At 39.4% G+C, this 21,587-nt stretch overlaps 2 protein-coding genes across 2 annotated transcripts; both read right to left on the minus strand.

The window, feature by feature from the left end:
- Positions 1-19,351: 19,351 nt before the first annotated feature.
- On the minus strand, positions 19,352-19,933 carry LOC145434673 (calcium/calmodulin-dependent protein kinase type II delta 1 chain-like). Its single transcript, XM_080312017.1, has one exon. The coding sequence runs from the start codon at positions 19,931-19,933 to the stop codon at positions 19,352-19,354; it is 582 nt and encodes a 193-aa protein (XP_080168143.1).
- Positions 19,934-19,951: 18 nt separating this feature from the next.
- Positions 19,952-20,356, minus strand: LOC145434674 (calcium/calmodulin-dependent protein kinase type II-like). The gene has a single exon (XM_080312018.1). It carries the CDS (start codon positions 20,354-20,356, stop codon positions 19,952-19,954), a length of 405 nt encoding a protein of 134 aa, XP_080168144.1.
- Between the last annotated feature and the right edge of the window lie 1,231 nt (positions 20,357-21,587).

Below are 21,587 nucleotides of genomic sequence, written 5' to 3' on the forward strand. Positions count from 1 at the left end.
TCAAGTACCGGTATAAATTATTCGAGGCACATGAAAAGAGCATCCTTAGTTACAATTTTGTTCAGTAAAAAACACTAGATTTACCGAATTTCGAAGGAAAATGTACTAGGCCAAGTCAAAATACACTAGATCTAGTGTAAAAACACTAGGAGTGGCACCACTGACCAAACAACGACAACGCAGGCTGTGTAAGCATAGCTATCACATACCACAATTAGGGGTTATAGGTATTGCAGTCGAACACAGCATAAAGGACACAAACAGCGACAATGTAGCTTATGCAAGGAGCTATCACATACCACAATTTAGCGTAGCTATGGATGGAAAATATATAACAGCTACATAAGTAAAGGATTGTATTGGCTCCGCATTGCGTATTTGCCTTCGCTACTATATAATTCCTAGCTACAAGACTGCTGGATTCTGGAACCGATAGCGCGTTTCACTGCGCTTCGATTGTCCAATTGTAAGCGAATAGTGCATGCAGCCGGTTCGTTTGTGCCTCACCTGGCCATTGTTTCGCTGCGATGGCATTATCTGTAATAAAGCCGAATGTCACCTTCATTGGTGATTTTGAGGGGGTTCTGGTGGTCTGACACTGTTAATATTTGGATTTTCGGAATCAGTGTGACAATAGCCTTTGATTGATATCAGTTATTGTGAATTCCGAGCTATTTATGATGAATTGCATTGTCGCAGGTGAGGCACGACCCGCCCGTGCCTCACCTTACGTTTGGCGCTGTATTTTGAATAATAATTATGCAGATTGATTAATTTGGGTGATAAAAATGTTCAAATTTAGGTATTTATGAACATCGATGTAAAACATCAATAAATCATCGACTCATCGAGGGTTTTCACGATGTTCACTTACTCATCCAGACGACAGGTGAGGAACTGCCTCACCTGCCTCATTGGACCGCACGTCACTGCATCTATGGTATTTTATGTATAACCTTCATAATTTTTCGCTATTTGAATCACGCTTTATGACCTGAGCATGAGCATGAGCATCAACTTGCATTTGTATATGCTGCTGCCTCAAATGCCCAGGTTATTTTTCCAGCAACTCCATAATCCTCCATTGCAAGATCTCTCTCTTGAATATGCTCATATATAATGCATATGCGGTAATACAGAAAATACTTATTTAACTTGATTTCAATTGTAGTTGACTGGCAAAACTGTTACATAACAAATTCCCATTTTGTAAATATCTAATGCATAAATTTTTTACAGGACCTTTATTGACCAATTTGAAAATTGTAGTCCATTCTAACTTTCAAGAAAAGATTGTTCGTGTATTGAAACAGCCGCAAAGCAACCAACAACCGCGAGGAAATTGGAAAGAATTTAGGGATGTTAATATAAGTGCAAATCATTATCTTATGGGATTCTGGCACGGCAGGCACTACATGAGAAGCAACCATGTCATGTTCCACTCTGCTTCAGACATTGAGATATTTCCAAAGATTGTAGTCAAAATGAATAATACTTCACGATTGGTGCCAGATTGGATTGATACTCATTGGGTCGATTGATGTGAAGAAAAATAGTCTTGCTGAAAGACTATGCATATTATCCGAGTGCGAGAGGTGAGGAGATGGACACTACAATGCAATCTGTGGATAATTTTGTGTGCCTTGTGAATACGACACCAAGTTCAGCTACAACTGCCATTTTAAGCCATATTGCATTACGGGTAATATTGCTTCACTTGTACTAGCTGGAAAAGGATATGCCGCTACTGCAATACTGGAGATATTCTTATGCCGCAGAAACAGCAATGTCCAGAGCAATGAAATTCGTGAGCAGGGAAACTTATCAAGGCGACAAGAAAACAACAGCAATGATAAATTTGATACGGACATTTTTGCCAATCCATCGAGCAGACTACATCATTACCACCAAGAGATTGAGTCTTGATCTGTTATTGGAATCATTTTTAGCCTGATCAGGAAATCTGGCCGTACTTGCGATATGGTAATTTTCAAAGAATAATTGATTTCTAAAGAGGCTTGAAACATACTAGTATTCAAATGCCATGGAACTTGATGCTTCAATGCCCTCCGATGCTCAACATCATATAAAATCGCCGCTCTACCATCCAACTGCAGTCCTGTTATAGTCATTAAGAGAGAATAGAAACGATCGAAAAAATAACATTTGAGAATATATATTTTTGTTACGTGACAAGAGTAGTATATAGGATCGGTCGTGACCTGGCAGGGGCTCTTATGGGCGGGGTGGTGAGGTGCCTGAAAACCGGGGGTGGCATGCGGCTCTTATCTCTTATGGCGGGGGTGGCATGCGGCTATTTCGTCTTATGGCGGGGGTGGCATGCGGCTCTTATTTCTTATGGCGGGGGTGGCGAGCGGCACTTATTTCTTATGGCGGCGGCTCTTATTTCTTATGGGTGCGGTCGCATGCGGCTATTGCGTCTTATGGCGGGGGTGACGAGCGGCACTTATGTCTTATGGCGGGGGTCGCAAGCGGCTCTCGCCTTTTTTGCTATAGGTGGTGGCGGTGATTCGCCTGTCGTGTATTCTTACGAGATCTGTGGTGATTCGCCATGTGTTCTTATGGGCGCGGTCGTGATTCGCACTTTCGAGTATAGGCATCTCTCGCATATCGCGTTGAAACTCGGGGTCGTGACTCGCCTTTTTTGCTATAGGGGGGTAGCGGTGATTCGCCTGTCGTGTATTCTTACGGGATCTGTGGTGACTCGCCATGTGTTCTTATGGGTGCGGTCGCATGCGGCTATTGCGTCTTATGGGTGCGGTCGTGATTCGTACTTTCGGGTATAGGCTGCGGCGGTGACTCGTATTGAAAAACTCGGGGTCGTGATTCGTACTTTCGGGTATAGGCTCCGGTCGCATGATAGCGTTATGGAGATAGGGATCGGTCGCATGCTAACGTTTTCGGATATAGGCGGCGGCGGCAAGTCCTACTCTCGGGTATTTAGTTTGCCACAGAGCCGGCGTAGACGGCGATTCGAATATCAACAATAGTCGCGTTCGCAAACTAACACTTCAAAAAAGATGTGAAAAATTTTTGTAAAATCCTACGATCGCTCACAAGATACCACTTCCGGCATATCGATCTATCACTCAATACACAACCGAAGTTGAATTGTAATTGAATGCGTAACTTTATCACCTCGACATCAAAATTCGAAAACAACAACTTGATGCTTTATGTTCTCACTCTAATTTCATGATAAGTGTAATAAGTACCGAATAACAGATACACCACCGGCGAGACTTGAATACCAACAAATTGTCACTTATTTCTATTCTAGCCGTAATCCTTTGTGAAGTTAACGCTTATTCAAAAAGGTGTGAAATATTTGCAAAACCCCGCGATCACTGACAAGATAATGTCTCGGACATAGTCATCTTTCACGACTTGGTGTCATAGCCATACCGATCGCTCACGCGGTGAAATTTTAGTAATCAGTTTGTCACAGAACTGGATTTCACTGGTAAGATTTAATAAATACCGACTAACAGAACCATCAGTGTGGGTAACTTGAATAGCAACAAATTGTCAGTTATTTCCGACGGGAAATTCACTAAACCGCAGTACAATGTGTGATTTTGAAAAACAGATGTTTGCGCTTGCGTTTTGATATGTGTGACCCACTAACTACGTCCGTTTTGGAAACGCGATCTGTTGTGAGGATTACGCAGCGCGTGCGGGCTATATTTCGAATGACCTGTGCGCTGAATTATTTCCCGTCCAGCCGTGTGCTACTATCGATTAACACACTAGCCCAGTCAGTGCGAAATAGTTTGCTAAATCTAGGAATCAGTCGCATGGTAATGTTTTGGTAATTAGTTGTCGCAGGGCCGGCGTAGATGGTGATTCGAAAACCAACAATAACCGCACTCGCAAATTCACACTTCAAAAAAGTGTAAAAAATAGATTGCAAATCCCACAACCCGGATTAAAGTGGTTTTATCTCAAGCGCCTAGACATGGTAATATGTTATATTCATTAATTATATTCAGCTGCGACACGAAAAGCGCGTGCGAAATAGTTTGCTAAATCTTGGAATTACTCGCATGTTAATATTTTGGTAATTAATTGACCCCAGAGCCAGAGTAGACGGTGATTCGAAAACCAACAATAACCGTGCAGACGGAAACATGGCTTGTTGTGAGGATATCGAGCGTGCGCGACCTATATTTCGAATGACCTGTGCGCTGAATCGTTTCCCTTGCAGTCGTGTGTCACTTCCACAAAAACATTGTCAAGTAAATCCGTTACCCGACCAACTCAAACAGTATCAATATGAAAAACAGCCAAACATACACGAATCCATACAATCACTAAAACCTAAAATCCATAACAAGCTTGGCTGTATTCATATCCCTACGCAACTTGAAAAGTCGTTACTATTCTGTAAGATAAAGGAATTACTACGCGGTATATTCTGCAAGACAAACTAATTACTACTCGGTATATTTTGAAAGACAAAAGTAATTACTTCTCAGTGTCGGCGACTTGAGATTAACATAATATGTTTGAGTATACGAGATTTGACAGTCTGACCATCGTAGTTGAGAATTCATTTCTTACAATCGAACACAGGTGTTATATCAAAAATTATCATGATCATAAGGATTGACACATTGATTTGACATATGAGATTTTGTAATAGTTGATCATTACTTTATTATTAAATTATTTGCGTTAATTAGACCCCGCGTTGCGGTAAATGTTATGACAACAACAAACTTTTCAGTACCAATGTTATTAACATATTAAGCTGTAAAACTATGTGTGTCTGAAATGTTCTTGATAGGAAAATTACTCCACCTTGGTAAAAATCACTCTGTGTATCGCGGATATCAGAAAATATTTCCAGTAACCAAGACTAAAGATGAAACGACAATATCGGTATTATTACATTCAACAATCAGTACAATTATTAAAATCTATCGTTTGCGATAAACAGCACTAAAGATGTAATAATTCCAGTATTCATACACTGAACATCCGATACAAAATGCTTTATTATCCCGATTCCCAACGGGTAATTGAAACGACTAAGTGTAGAATCAGTATATCACAATATCGTTACTATTGAATCCAACGATTTATTGTCGGAATTTGTGACAGAGAATTTAAACATATGCACTTTACAGAGTGTGAAAATATCACTTTGAGTATCGCGTACCGTTCGAAGCTAGCGATCAATTCTTAATCATTTCAGTAACTCCCCATTGTGCGTGCTAAATGTAAAATATCGCGAGGTTATACACTCTAAGACTTTGATTATTGCAAAAGTAAATTGTGATATGTTTGTTAGATGCATCCAATTCAACTAGAAGTGTCTAGTGCCCAACACTCGTAATATCAAAAAAGTACTTGCTACACTATAATTCACTAAACGTGTTTTGCATTGTTGTTCATTTGTAGTATTGATTGAAATTGTTTTGAACCCTCAAATAATAATTCCCGACATGAAACTTAAGCCGCCGAAAGTCGTTACCATCACAAAGAAACAATTTGCACGATGTTTACCAAATGTGTCCTACCTGACCATCAGAAAACAATTTTCACTCACTCGAAATGAAACCAATGTGATGGTCTCCATTCGATATTTTGTTTGTGTCAAATACTTTGCAATGAACACATTTGCGTGGTTGAGCTTTACATCATCAAGCTGTTATTTGTAAATCAAGATTTCGGTAAACTTGTAAATGTATCGTTTAACTAACCGACATTTAGTGATTGGGGAACACACCAAACGATACACATCCATCTCCGAAATACTGCATTGATCTTAATTTCCATCATCGTGATAAGCGAAGTACATTTGTTTTGAATTCATAACAATAGGCTTTTCTATGGCATGATAAATTATTGACAAGTTCTGCTTAGAAGATTGGTTGCATATCACTAAAAATAATATACCACACATATTATTACTGTTACTCCATTCATCGGTATTTTTTCCGTTGTCGATTTTCAAACGAGTAAAATTTATTACTTGAGTTGCTCTGCTTAATGTAAATGTAAACTCACCCGTCTTTCAACAACAAACAATGTTTAAAAAGTATGCAATCAAACACAACAAGTTTTACGATACTAATTATTATCCCACATAATACATTTCTTACCGAAGACATATGAAATATATTCATGTTACACGAAAATATTCGCTCATGCTGCAAACCTGTAAAATGATTGGTGGCGCTTTCAAACTATTTCGATACCTCAAGAACTTTATTGGCTGAATGGTTGTTCATGTATCGTAATAATCAAGTAGTTCAACACAGAACTAGTATTAACAGAAACACCAGAGTTGTTTACACAAAAGTTTGTATGTGTACAGTATACGAATACCATGTGTAAGTCCAGCACAATTGCGGTATCCATACGAGTTTAGTTAACACAATTTACGACACCGAGGTCGCCTCATCTTTCGTAAGACAACAAACCAAGGCTTCAGGATATGTCCATGTCATAACAATAAATCAGCTACTCCAACAACAGAGTACATATGTTTTCTAGTACGGTGCTTACATCTTACACACAATTCATCACATGGTTGTCCTCACAACAATAAAACTAAAACATACTATCATACATAATGGTCGTTATAGTTTGCACACCAACGATACATCGTGCAAGTAGCAAGTCTCGAGAATCCAGTTATTCAAAAAAACGTGAAAGTGTTTCTACACCAAGTCGGTATGTTGGCGAAAGCCTATATTGTAATATCATGATCGATTTACATTCGTTGGTCGCAAAATGTCACTACTCTAAATAATTATTTTTCACTCAAAGCCTACTTGTCACCATTCGTTTCATCAAGCACGAGTTCAAGAAACCTGCTACGACATGAATTGTTATTTTTTATGTTGTGTAAATAGGTAATAATTAATTTTAGTAACACTATATCAACATCATCGAGTTGTGCGAATAGATTTACATGTGGTCTTGTGGTTTTAATCGAAGTATACAGCACGGTCTAATGTGGAGTCATCTCTATTGTACAGCAACTCGGTAATCGAAATGCATTAAAATTTAAACAGCGATCTTGTGTCGTCACGCGAAAAATATGTTCACTATCGCGATAATCCTTTTCACACTCGTAATGGTATACCAACGGCAAGCGATAACGTTTAACAACACCAACGACACTAAACATACGATACCTACCCAAGTAAAATTACCATTTTCACCTGGAGGTCAGTCGTTACCCGAGTAGAAATACCATTGTCCTTTGGAGATTTATCGTTTACTCAGAGTAACAAACCCCTTTTCACTTGGAAATCTATTTTTGCCCTGGATAACAAACCCCTTTTTCACTTGGAAATATATTTTTTCTCTCGGTTACAAACCTTTTTCACTTGGAAATATATTTTTTCTCTTGGTAACAAACCTTTTTCACTTGGAAATATATTTTTTCTCTGGGTAACAAACCTTTTTTCACTTGGAAATATATTTTTTTCTCTGGACAACAAACCTTTTTCCCCGGGTAACAAACCTTTTTCTCTGAGCAACAAGCCATTTTCGCTTGGTGGTCCGTCGTTTACCTGAGTAAAAATATCATTTTCCTTTGGGGGTCTGGCGTTTACCCAGTGTAACAATACATTTTCTCTTGGTCATCTAGCTTTTCCTAGAGTAACATGTAATGCGCTGTACATCGATGTGAATGTTTTGGAATATTGGACAATCGACTTCGATAGTTCTGTGATGTCCGGGTTCGTGCTTTGGATTTTCCAGAGTCAAAAGGTCTGAATAAAAAACCTCCTCGACGATGGTTGGTATGTGGATAACGGTGTTCGGAAAACGGTTGGATTTATGTCACCCATCGCGATAACAATTCCAGGTCGAGTTTCCCCCCCCCCCGCATGTTTACTATATTGTGTCTTTATTGGTCAATGTATGTCTCGACATTCAGTTTGAAATCGGAAACCCTGATAAAGTATGTAACCGGATCCGGATATCAACTCTGAATCGATAAACCAATGAACAATATTCAAAGTAAACATGTTACACCCTGTGTTTCCACGAAAAAATACCATCCAGACATACGTCGCGCTTGTTTACCCACAACAGTATACGCGCAAATGGAGGTGTGTGACATTGCATGCAATGTGTTGGTATACAAATATCGATCCACAGACATTATCATAGCCGGTAGTTTTGATGTAGATCGAATGTCATCACACCCGATAACAATGTCATACCAATAAGCCACATTGCAATGACTCTGAGTCCGCGCTATTACATCGATATTTCGACGCCGTCCTCTTTCTTGAGAATTGTTCCTCTTTTTTGTAATTTTTGGTTAAATGTACGTGGAAATTGGACTGAGATATAGGAAATCAGCGCCCGAATAACGGTCTGGCGGGTTTTTCGGAACCTGAGCCAGAAAATGACTTTTTTTAGTCAATTAGCCACAAACTCGGGAAAAATTTACCCTTTTTCCGGATTTTACTCCATCATTGTAAATCTGAAAATTTTGAAAAAGCGTCATTTTTTCAGATTTCGAAAATATGGTAACCCTAATTGTAGTGTAGAACTATTTTGAGTTCAACCAGAAGTTCAATATCTCCAATCAATCGTTCTGGGTACACAACTGAATAAAAAAATAAACACTCTCACTGAAGTTGGGCTTGGCTTTTTCGCCGTTACCCTTCCCCGCTCATATTTGATAGAACGCGTTTTTTTGGCTAATCAAGGAGGGTCTTCGACGGGCACTACACCAACCTTGAAATTTGATACTACAATTATTGTAGATAAATAGGGGAACGTCGCAGACGTAGTCTAATGTTTGTTCTGGAAGCGATTGTAGCAGGTACATTTCAATTCTTACATGCAATCAGGTTGTAGTGCTCTTGCAATTGAAAATTGGGTTAATCAGTTGACTCATATCTTGACATGTACTTGACAATGTCAATAAATATGTGTAAAATCATTCGCAAAACCAAACATTCGTATTCGCCCTATCTAGAAAAGAGGTTCTCGAACTTTTTTAGACACGCCCCGCTTGATTATAGTGAAATTTCACGCCCCGTCATCGACATATATAAAAAAAAAACGTAATAAAATGGGCGACCAGAATGTTTGCAATCCCAACGCATAGTTTGATGGCATGGAAAATTATGAATAATGAGAGGCTAATTCAACTTATCCTTTTTTTTCGATTAATGATGCATATTATACATGGCATATGACACGGCCTGGTAAGGATCTTATTTCTTAATAAAACGGTGCTTTTCGACGCACTCTGCACAGATGCTTGACAGACAGACCATAAAACGTCAGCTAGCAGTTGTGCTACGCTGTACAGTGTACAGTTTACGAACCATTGTGCGGTCCTCTTGAATGTTTATGACCTTGTTTAGTCTTCCGATAAAAACGAAGCGGATTAGGTAATGGTGAAACAAGACTTACATTACTCTATGCATCAACATCGATTACAGTTATGTCATGAAAACTCTGTGTAAAAAAGGGTTGTCCAAAATTGGGAGAATCTTAAAAATACTCCGCGACTGATGTGTTTCATTCTACAGATTATTTATTTAAAAAAAACAATGAGCCAGAACGAAGCTAACAGGAGAGCCGTTCAGATTTCAATCAAAGCGTTTGAAAGTAGCTGCTCAAGAATGGGTGTGCCACCGACCATAGAACGGCGAGAAGACTAGTAATCACATAACCATTACTCTTGATTAGCAAATCGGCTATGCTTCAATGATCACGACAGCAGCAGCTTGATGATTAGGTGTTCAAGGAGTCTGTAACCGGCGGGGATTCAGAAAGCGCATTGTTGGTAGGTTGGCAGATGATGATTTAAGATTATTTCACGACATGTTGAGGTACATAGCGGGGGACATAGCGTAGTGGTGACGATAAGCGCCTACAAATCTGGCGGATCCAACTCGATTCCCGTCGGAGGTTTATCTGGGCTCCTCTTCCCCCGCCGTTGCCGTTCTTTACGGCGACAAAAAAGTACAGAAAAATACCCGACGAAAGAAAGCACTCACAAGGAATGGAAAGAACTGGTAGAAAGGGCCGCAGCTTCAAAAATATAAACTTCGAAAAGAACTGTGACATCGGGCACTCTAGGCCGAGGTGGATGTTAGATTAAAAGGATCGCTACTGATGCGTGTCGTTCGACATCGTCCTATCTATTCATGACATCGCATTATATCTTATCGAATTGTACATTGTGTGTGACTTGTTCAGATGAAAAATATAACTCAAAGATTTACGAAATACATGATGAAGAAACAACAGCTTCTTCACAAAAATTTCTACAGCACGACTGCTTTATTGTGAAGGTAGCGGCTAGGGGTGGTGTGAACCTCTAAAAGGTTCAGGTTCGTGTGAACGCGAACCTTTTTGAAAGGTTCTGTGTGAACACGAACGTGAACCTCATGACGTCACGGGACGTCATATTGCTAATTCCAATCTATCCTTCAATGAAATGATAGCCTATATTAATGTACACCAGAGGTATCAAACACGCGGCCCGCGGGCCGCATGCGGCCCGCCAGAGTATTTTGAGCGGCCCGCGACGACATTTTAGATTTTTATTAATTTGACAAAATATAAATTTCACATATGTTTTTTTCAGGTTATAAAGTGAAAAATCCCTCTTAAATTGCTCCGAAAACCTTAAATCAAACTTTATTATCACATCAATTGCAAACGCTATCATGCAGTGGAACATTCACTATTTCGCCGCATTTCCAATTCATGATGATAAAATCGGACCCTTAGACGATTCTAGACTGAAATTTGTGAGTTGGAATGGGACGCGACCTTCCTTAGAATTACTCAGACTCGGGCTAACTCGATGACAAAATGAAAATGACTCGAGTGGACTTGAAGTGACTCGGAATGCCGTGAATTTGTTAGAACCATGGACGCAACAAACTAATCCCGTATCAGGGGAATAGTAATAGATCAGAAGGTCGCAGCTTGGTATTTCGCTAACTAAGCAAGTATAGTTATGACAACCATTGGCAATCTGTTAGTTACATCGCTAAACCATGTTATTACAGCCACTTAAAGGTACCGAGTACCGTAGTGGAACGCTCCAACGATGTAACAGCAATGGGCCGTTCGGCGTTCCGACATTTCAATCACTAGGACAAATTCATTAATATATTTATATTATATTTATATTTTTTCTGCTCCTATATTTGAAGATTTCGCTATGTGATTAATAGCCTACTGATCAGAAGTATACCCGAATCATGGATTGGAATTACAATGCTCAACTTAAAAATGTTTTGATGTCAGATCAGTCTTTATTATCAGTCTGTTAGATTCAAAATATTCATAGTAGCTGAAAATTATAACCTGATAGCTTTTATGATGGCATCACACATTTGTCCGCCCATATGGTGTCTATATCTTATACTTAATATATATCAAGTACAACAACAATTCTATTCAAATAGTTATAAATGTGATTATTCTTTTCGTGCCAGGCCTAAATTGATACAAACGTAAATCACATTTTGACGATGTGTGTTTACTATGAGTCTGCTGGATCGGCTCACTTTCAATAGGAAAAGTCATTCCCCCCAAATAAGGCCGACTTGGAAAGACATAGAATATCCATATAAATGCTGCGGCCCGCGGCGTCGTCAAAACTGGAGAAATGGCCCGCAAGAACATTTGAGTTTGAGACCTCTGATGTACACGATACCTAGCGACGACTCGGGCAACATTACGTCACAATGCTGAAATACATATTGACGTTTTAAATGTCGCCAAATGTATCAACTGGGGCAATCAAATGATATAATAATCCCATAAAATCAATATCTTCCGTCGCTTTGCCAACAATTTTGACGAGGACTTACCAGGGAATATAAGGAAACGAAGGGACGTAGTATATTTTTGTCCTTGATGTTCTTGCGGCATATACACCGACTCATGATATACATACACACGATCTGCGTATATGCATACCATGAGTAGATATGCAAGATGCAGATATAGCCTTGTAGCAGTGTTGGGATGACTCGAGTTATGACTTGACTCAAGTCAGACTCGAGTCACCTTTTTCGTATGACAGATCGGAAAATGTATTCGGCGTCTGAGTACATTGATATTGAGCAGAGTGTGAAACGGGTTTCTATACTTGCTACCGATAGTAGGCCTACCCCAGTTACAAGTGTGTAGTCACAGTAGCCAACACCTCAATCGCACCGATTTGGTTTTAATGATCCAGTAAACATATGAAGTCAAAATTGACCCCAAACGTCTGCTAGATTGATTAGTTGAATAAACATCATTCGCTGACTACGTTGCTTATTTCGCTCGTGATATTTTGTGATTGTGGGTCAAGCTCGCAGCAGAAAGTCAATAGATATATTTACAAACGGAAAGTTGGATATTTCGAGGAAACTTTTGCAACAAAGCAAGTAAAACTTTTGAGATTGTCAAGGTACATGCTCGTTTAGTGTTGATTTTTTATGCCTATTGCGCCATGCATAGAGTGGCCTGCAGTTGAAATGCAATAAATTTGAACCAACGATGAAGTGAAAATTGTAATATATGAAAAAGGTTCACAGTGCAGAACCTACCAAGGTTCTGTTGTGAACGCGAACCTCTAAATTTCCGAGGTTCACACACAGAACGCGAACTTGAACCTCACGTTCACACCATCCCTAGTAGCGGCTGTAGTCAACATGCCGTGTTTCCATCGAGGGAAAGCAAATGCGCTTATGCAAGTGGCGAACGAATTCCCCATTGCAGAAGGGATCCATCATCAGTGAATACAAATATAAAGTGTGACTATGGCACTATACTTTGTGTGATCTTATTGGACCCAAGTTGTAGTATATAGCGGATGTTTTGAATGCTTGGTTATGCTTGGCAATTATACTTACAGCAGATCGAATTCACTTGTAAGTGTTGGCAAAGTCCCTAATGATGCTGCAGAAAAGAGGTATAAGGCAAGCACAAACTATGCTAGATACTATGCAGCATAATCTGTGCTTTTCGTTACACCTCTTTTCTGCGGGATCATTTAGGACTTTGACATATAGGCTACCATATCCAGCATAGCCTGTGGGTGCATTTACACTTCTCTTTTCTGTGTTTATCATTAAGGACATTGACAACACTTACAAGTGACTTCAAATTGCTGTAAGCATCTGATAAGTACTAAGTGTAACCCATTACATTCTCTTACATTCTATCAGTGTTGGGATCAAGTCACTACCTTCGAGTCACGAGTCATTTCGAGTCATTGGATATTTTGACTCGAGTCAAGTCAAGTCATTCGATCTTCGAAGGTGACTCGAGTCAAGTCAAGTCACTCGATTTTTGGAAGTGACTCGAGTCAAGTCAAGTCAAGTCAAGTCAAGTCACGAGTCAAGTCATATTTCAAGTCAAGTTGCCTTTTCGAAGTATGAGGCATGCCTACGCCATTGCATTTTTGTAGTTGTCCGAAACACAGATTCACTGGTCATTGATTTTGAACCGATGAACGAATATGAAGTTGAATATACACGTAAGACGGCGCTGTATCGCTCGCATATAGGCTACGTAGAAATGCTAAACTACGCAAGTATAATTGCATAGCCTCAGTTTATAGTTTCCAGCCAAAATAGAGAATCGAGAAACGAATTGATAAGATACAATTTATTACCCATTTACAAATGGATATGATACAATTCGAGCCTGCGCCAATGGTCGAGGACTATATAAAGTATCTTCGAATTTAATTTCAAGAAAACAAGAGGTTTGGTTCAGGTACAGAGAACAGTAATACACATTTTTCTTTAAAATACTTTACTTAATAGTTTACGACAGCGTTAGCTGTAAGCTTCGATCACTTCGTAAGCGGTCCATTTATTTGTGAGAGAACAATCGGGGCTCAGTAAAACGCACGATCATTGAATAATTGGTCGCTCTCACGGGTTACACCAGCGTTTCGCGATCAATTCGATTGCAAGATACAGTGATTTTTATCGACATCGATTGCTTGATGACTTGAAATTGACTCGTGAATTTTGCTTCGAGTCACGAGTCAATCCACATTTCTGATACGCCGAGTCAAGTCAAGTCAAGTCATTTTCACAAAGTGACTCGAGTCAAGTCAAGTCATACGAAAAAGGTGACTCGAGTCTGACTCGAGTCAAGTCATGACTCGAGTCATCCCAACACTGCATTCTATCACGGAAATATAGCTGTCATGTACTGCTCTCAGCATTATGTCAATTTCACAACCAGACTTGAACAAACTCGTAACTATAAGTAGGCCTATATCTAGAACTACCCTCCTTCAAAATCCGCAACTATACTAACTAAAATACATCTACGGCAACTAGATTCAATTCCAAAGCGACTTCTTAAATTTTACTTTATCGGAATCGGATCGGTTCTCCATATGAACTTCATTGCAAGTTTGAAATAGGAGGGGCTATGACCCACGCGCCCCCCACAGCCACGCCGGGCTTCGCCACTGGTAGAGATGGCTCTGAGCTAGCAATAGGGGAAAGAACATCAGACAACAGAACACAGGTATCGCGATTTCCGCAAGACGACGAAACGTATTTTTTTAGTCGTTCGGCAACTAATATTACTAGAACTAACTAGAACTACTCATTCATCGAAGTGCGCAACTAGAACTAGAACCAGAACTATCCACTTTTAAAAATACGCAACTAGAACTAGAATTAGAAGTAGGCTGCTCAAAAAACCTGTAGTAAGTTGACAATCTACAAACTAGATTGTTAGTTTGTACAAGTTTGTTGACAAGGCCTTTTTACCCAGTTTTACGAATTTAATAGGTTATAGAGTAGTTGTTCTCAATTATTTGAAGCCGCGACCCACTTTCCAGTTTAAAAATAGTCTGTGAACCAGTTTTCAAAATTCTACTCGAACTATAAATAAAGATATGTTTTTGTAACGTTATAGCGACAACTGAGCAAAATTTATATCTGACGTGTGAGTGAGTGAGAAATATCAATTGCGATATTTCATTACTGTTATATTGTTTACGGATTATTTTCTTGTAAGCTTTGCTGGTTAATCTTACCGATATCAGCTACTGATGCAGCAAGTTTCAAGTTTCCATCACCTTTCAAAGCTAGAACAACTTATCGTTAAAATATTGTAGGTCTCGAAAATTGTGGCGAAGCAGAAGAAACAGCAACAACATAAGTATCATTGATACATATCATTGATACAATAATGTGTTACTAGTAAATGTGGTGGATTTATGTTTTAGTCGCACAAGCTAAAAATTGGGGTTCGCCGAAAGCTTGCAGCGTATGGTTTCGGCATGTAGATAAACGTTAATAACCACCTGGCATTAGAGTTACTCATGTTAACGAATTCTTTAAATTTTAGATGCTCAGATGCTCATTGTTCATTCGTATGAAAATTGCGTCAACTTGCACAACTGTCGTGTATGTGTATATAGACAAGACAAATAACTAGGAATTTTTCGATGAATATAATCCTACTATTTTCTCGCACGCGGATCTTTTTTCTAATCAACGTAGAATACGTGCACCACACCTTTTCGTTATAAACACAAGGATCAGAAAAATATCCTCACATTCTCGGGACAGAAGTAGTTTTTAGTACTGACCGTGCCATATGCCACGACCAACGACGAAAGTATTCTCGTACAGCTCGTCAGTCGTCAGCTTCCATTCTGAAAACGGAAGTTACGGGAAGTTTCTTTATATAATTTTCCACAAAGCTAAAATGCTGTGTGAACCTCGGATATTTGGAGGTTCGCGTTCGCGAACGAACCTTGGTGGATTCTGCACTGTGAAACTTTTTCATACATTAAAATTTTTCGCGTCATAATACCATCTTTGGTTGAATATATCTATATTTCAACTTCGAACTACTTTCCTCATGACACTGGTGGTATGAAAAAAATCAGCACTAAACGAGCATGCACCTTGCCAATTTGAAAATTATTCGCTTTGTTGGAAAGTTTGATCGAAATTTTCAGCTTGCCATTTGTGAATTTTTACTGACTCTTTTATATAAGCTTTGCCCACAATCACACAATAGCTAGAACTAATATACTAGACCAGTGGTTCTCAGACTGGGGACGCGCCACCGTTGGGGGACGTGATAACATCTGAAAGGGGGCGCAAAGCTCCAGTCAACTGATTTTTTCGCGCCTCAAGCGATTTACCTCTAATTCATTGTTATTCCTCTGTGTATAGTCTGAATTTCTTACATGAGAATTCTCTCATCAACAGTCATAACCTTCCATGGCAGTTAACTATCCGTTGGGATTGCTATAGCATTATGTTTGTATTTTGTGATATGACGATAAAGGGGGCAAGAATATTTTCACTGTCATAAAGCAAAAGTCAGACTCGAGTCAACTTATCGTATGACTTGACTTGACTCGAGTCACTTTGCAAAAATGACTTGTTTTGACTTAACTAGGCGGTTCAGAAATGTGGATTAACTCGTGACTCGGTGCAAAATTTACGAGTTAATTTCAAGTCATCAAGTAAATGGTGTCGATTAAATCTCTTTACCTTGTTTATGTTCGGATTGTTCTCGATGCGCCGGTGTGACTTGTGAGAGCAAATGAAATGATCACAGATTATGTTCTAGTAGTAGAATAATCTAATAACAACGTATCTCTGTTTCTTAGACTGCCCTAGGTTTGCATTTAAAACAAATGGTGTCTTGAAACACCTCATCACCTTTGTAAACACGATTCAACAACAAACACACTATATCCGTATCGATTGCAGTCCACGGTTACCCACTTCACAAACGCAAGACTTATATATATTTGTTTATAGTGTAACGACAGGCTTTTTTATTCACTGACCGCCCACGTGCACAGATTAGCCGGTAGAGGTCATAAATTCGAAAACATAGTGCACCACATTGTATACAATGTATAGTTGTACACTAGGGTTATGACTTGAACGAAAAATTCAAAATTTTGTGTGTCCTGTAGTCATGAATGATGAACTTTTGTGTCCTGATTTGAAAACTCACAAAAGTTAAGACTGTTCAAACAAAAACCTACCGCACAAAAGTTTTCCAGTTTTCAGTGTGTGAAGGATAGGTTTATTTTGGAGATACAGACTATATAATATATGTATCGACTGATTTGAATGTAACTTAATCAATTCCAATTGCGAAGATTTAAAATAGTATTTTGGTATATTGTTATTGCCCAGATTGAATTAATTCTATCGTGTTCTTGTTTACAGTCAAAAATAAATAATCATTAAATAATGAAGAATTTCGATTTTAGATGTAGACAGTATGGTATAATTTCAATTGGTTCGACACAAATCAAATTGGGTGTTCGAAAATGGGAAAATAGAACAACTCAAGATATTTTCAGCTGTCTAGAAAACCGATTAGAGGAATATGATGCATAGGGAAATTTGAAAATGTCATATCATATGTGACACAGCATCTGTTGATACTCGACGGCGAAATGGCGTTGTTGTGAAATTGCAAAATGCAATGATGAGCAAGGGTTTTGATAAACCACCATACATTGGTTGCCAACATCATATTATTGAGTCTTAAAGCATATATCAGAGTCCTTCGATCCAACGTCTTCAACAAATCCAACTCTCAGCTACAAATTTGGAGATGATGTGGTAAAACACCACGAAAACTTGGTACAATCCACCAAGCCAGAACTTCAGATGAAAATATTAGAAAACCAAGGATGGAGGGATGATTTTAAGTTTATCTTTGAGCTGTGCAGAGCATGCCGCTCTTTCAACAAAAATAGTAGATTACCACTAATCGGCATCGGTATCGGTATCGGTCATTGAAGGTGAAAAATTACGTCACAACATGGCGGTAGGAATAAGTCAGCAAACTATAATCTTTGACCGCTAGACTCAGAATATTGATAGCAGCCTTTCTATAGTTTATTTCATGTTCAAGTATAACAATGGCTGTAAAGCTGTTCAAATAAATGCTCCAAAGCGTTGAAAATGTGCCTATTAAGATATATTCCACTTCTTTTGAATATCGGGTTTATCGGTCAAGGTGTGAGCTATCGTTTTTATCGGGATCGACCCAAAATTCCAATATCGGCCGGGCTCTAAAATATAACAAATATTATTTGCTGCTATCTTTGAGCTCGAATGTCCTGCAGCGATAAAGTGCCTTAAAACCCCATCGGAATTAGGATAAGTACATTGTATATGTCTCTGGCACTAACACAATTACAGAAAGGGAAGTCAAATTCATGGAAGAACTTTACCAGAAGTGTAAAAGAAAAATATTTGAAGATTAAATTTGTAGCGTAGAATAATCTTCGAATTGTAATTTTTTTCTATCTTTAAATCAATGTCCAAAATTGAATTTAGTTTGCGCGGGACATTTTTTACGATTTGAACAAAATAATTATAATTTGATCAATTTATACCGAAATGTTCATTAATTCCTGCTAAAGGCATTTTTTCAAGTCATAACCCTATTGTAAACCTTAAATTAAGTCATGGATTCCCAATTCGCATTTATTCAAGGGGCACATTGTCTGCTCTGATGATCACATTTGTAACGCGGGGCTCAGATTGCAGGACGGGACTATTCGGCACCGGCTATATTTGCGGATGAAGATATCACTATCGTAAGTTTCGCCACTTTTTCGGGGCCAACGTTGTATCGCCTCCGATCTCGGGGCCAACACTGCATACGTCTGTGGTCAAGTATGCCTTGTGGCGTGATGTATAACCGAATAGCATTACCTAGTATAGTACTTATTATTACTAATATTTGAGAGTGCGGTACCCATAATCGAGTTTTTGTATAACTATTTACATGAAATTGTGCCTAGCGCGAAGAGAATTTTCTATTTAAATGTAAACTGCTCAGCAAATTTTCCACCAAATGATGGCTTTCGAAATAATTTTGGTCTCCAAGCAGTGCATGATTCCACAATCCATCTCGTACACCTTTTTTGGAACTTCGCATACCTCCAATGGGATCCTGCACTCCTGGCTAGCTAAGAATCCACGATCTGTATATTCCTATACATACTCGGTGATTTCGTTCTAACAAATGTTCCTGTTACCTGTATGAAAACTACCGATATTGCACTCAGCACCCGGCAGTCAATTTACTTTACTATCATACGTCATTTTCTATATGTCTACTCTACATGTAACTCGAAATCGAACCCTCAGAAATAATAAACGAACTACTCGACAATATCGAATGCCAGATGTTCATTTATTTTGAATAAGGTGAACATGAACAATTTACCTGATCAAGCGCAATGCATTCTGTCCAAAATTCGTGTTATATGAGGGATACAGAACAATTGAAATTCGCCACCGGATTACATCATTTAGCATCAGGCTATTCCCTTTCTCATCCTTAACAGGAGAGTCTAATTAATACTGAGTGTATTACTATCGAGGGTGACGGTTTCCCACATTTTCTGCCGAGTAAATTCCGCCAATCCGTGGACAGCGATTGTAAGAGGGAACTTGATTCCCACTCGACTGCCATCAAAAAAGAAATCGTGATCCAACGCCTGGGCGGCGGTGATGCGATCTCGATCATCGTAAGTCAGCAGTTTAATCGCCAAGTCCTTTGCCTGTGACGACAGGACTCGCCAACCCTCCGAAACGAAAGACGGATCCTTACCCGTGGCAAAGTAGTGAGGATGTGAACCAGTCAGCAGATTGTACACGATGCAGCCGCTTGCGAATACGTCGACACCACAGTGGTATCCGTGCACAAAAGTTGTTTCCGGAGCTCTGTAGCCCACCGTGCCGACGGATCCGTAACAACCGTCACCGTGCTTTGCTTCAACCGCTGAACTAAAGCCAAGGAGCTTCACAGATTCACCACGATACGTTCTGGCGAGGAATAAATTCGGAGGAATCACGTTTTTGTGGATGATTTTCTTATCGTGACAGTATCGAAGTGCGTTGAAGATATCACGCATGTACCACGTCACATGCATTTCGCAGTGCGATCTATCTTATTGGCCGATAACGGACTTGAAGAGTTCTTCTCCTACCATCTTTTCAAATACTTGGAAATGTATGGCTTGTTCGTGATAACTTCTGCAGAAATACACTATATTTGGATGACCGCGCAGTTTATCCAATATCTTCTCTTCCCTATCGAAGTTCCACTTCAGGTTTTCGGGCATACCCATTCGGAACATCGCCAAGTCTTTTTTGAACCTCAACTTCACGGCAAATTCACCCGGTTCCGGTTCATCATCTTCATTACAGTACGACTTCACAATTGAAAATTCGCCTTTAGCAATCACAGTCAACTTATCACGGAGGTCCTTGGTTATTGAACGGGGTAGACGGGCATTCTTGGAGCGGTCGACACCACGCAGGATATCCACGATCGCGAATGGCGAAATAAACATAGTCAAATGAAATGTAGACAGAACAGACCTTCAGCAATATGAATGACCTGTTGTTGGATTCGGAGCAGCCTACACGCCGTCTCGGAGTCTCGCAGTCATCGCCGATAATTACCTTCACATGAGACGACGAATTACCAGACTGATTGATATGCGCACGGGCAAGACATCAGCTCAGTCCCGTTCGTCCGTTGGATTATAGAAAATGATCATATCACATGCAGTTGCTTGGACTGTATCAGTCTCGAAATATTGTCATTTTTCTCAGTACCTTGAACAGTTTTGAAAGATGTCATCAAATGATCGATTGATCAGTATCAGAAGTCTGCGAAACCCGGACCTAGCTCGGCAAGCTACTTACACGAAACATTTTGACACCCTTCACTTACATGGATCATTCAGGCACCTACAGTTGTTTTCAGATGTCTTGAAAGCAGCTACCTACACGCATACAGCGCCATAATATACAACATTACTTTTCTCTTTTATTGAGTGATATATCAGTCCTGAAGAGTCGGTTCAGTCCATACCAGCGACTTCAAACATGATCAATATACGGACTTCAACCCTGACTCAGACCACGGAAACGTCAAAAACACGGACCCCGGACTCCAGCTCCGGCTGCAAAAATTTTATTTGTATCTCCATTATTCCTACAAATTACCTCAGAAAACTACATGTCACATTCACAATCAATCACATGTACTCAAATTAGTGAGCATTTCTACTCAACCGGACGTAGAAATAACGTCGTAAACTAAATTTGAATAGTATATTCCTTTCGAAATGAGCCCGAATATTTTCGGCTGACACTCGTCAGGGGTAATCGTCAGCAACTAGTAGAGAATTCAAAACAACATTGCATATCAAGAATGGTATCAGAAAATATGACGTCACCAGCATGAAATTTCGAATACAATAGCGTTCAATGTACTATTTTCAGATGATACACGAACTCCTTTTGTTGACACAGCCTTGGCTGGTGTATTTTGATAAAAGTCGACTCCAAGGCACACATATGAAAGTGTGAACTTTCCGAGTGCGCGAAATCTGTTGTCTCGATAATTTTTCGCACAGACGGGTTCATCCAACAAGTGTTTTCCGAATGCAGAATTTATGGCCTTGATTGTTCCGCATCAATCATGAGCGGATGAGTCAAGGGTGAGCTTTTCACCGAGCGTGACGAGCGCGTTCTAATGAATCTAGGGACATGGTGATTTATGCGTTCCTGCAA

The sequence above is a fragment of the Botryllus schlosseri genome, chromosome 2 (assembly GCF_051294905.1).
Source record: "Botryllus schlosseri isolate E-star chromosome 2, Bs_hap1, whole genome shotgun sequence".
NCBI classification, from domain to species: domain Eukaryota; kingdom Metazoa; phylum Chordata; class Ascidiacea; order Stolidobranchia; family Styelidae; genus Botryllus; species Botryllus schlosseri.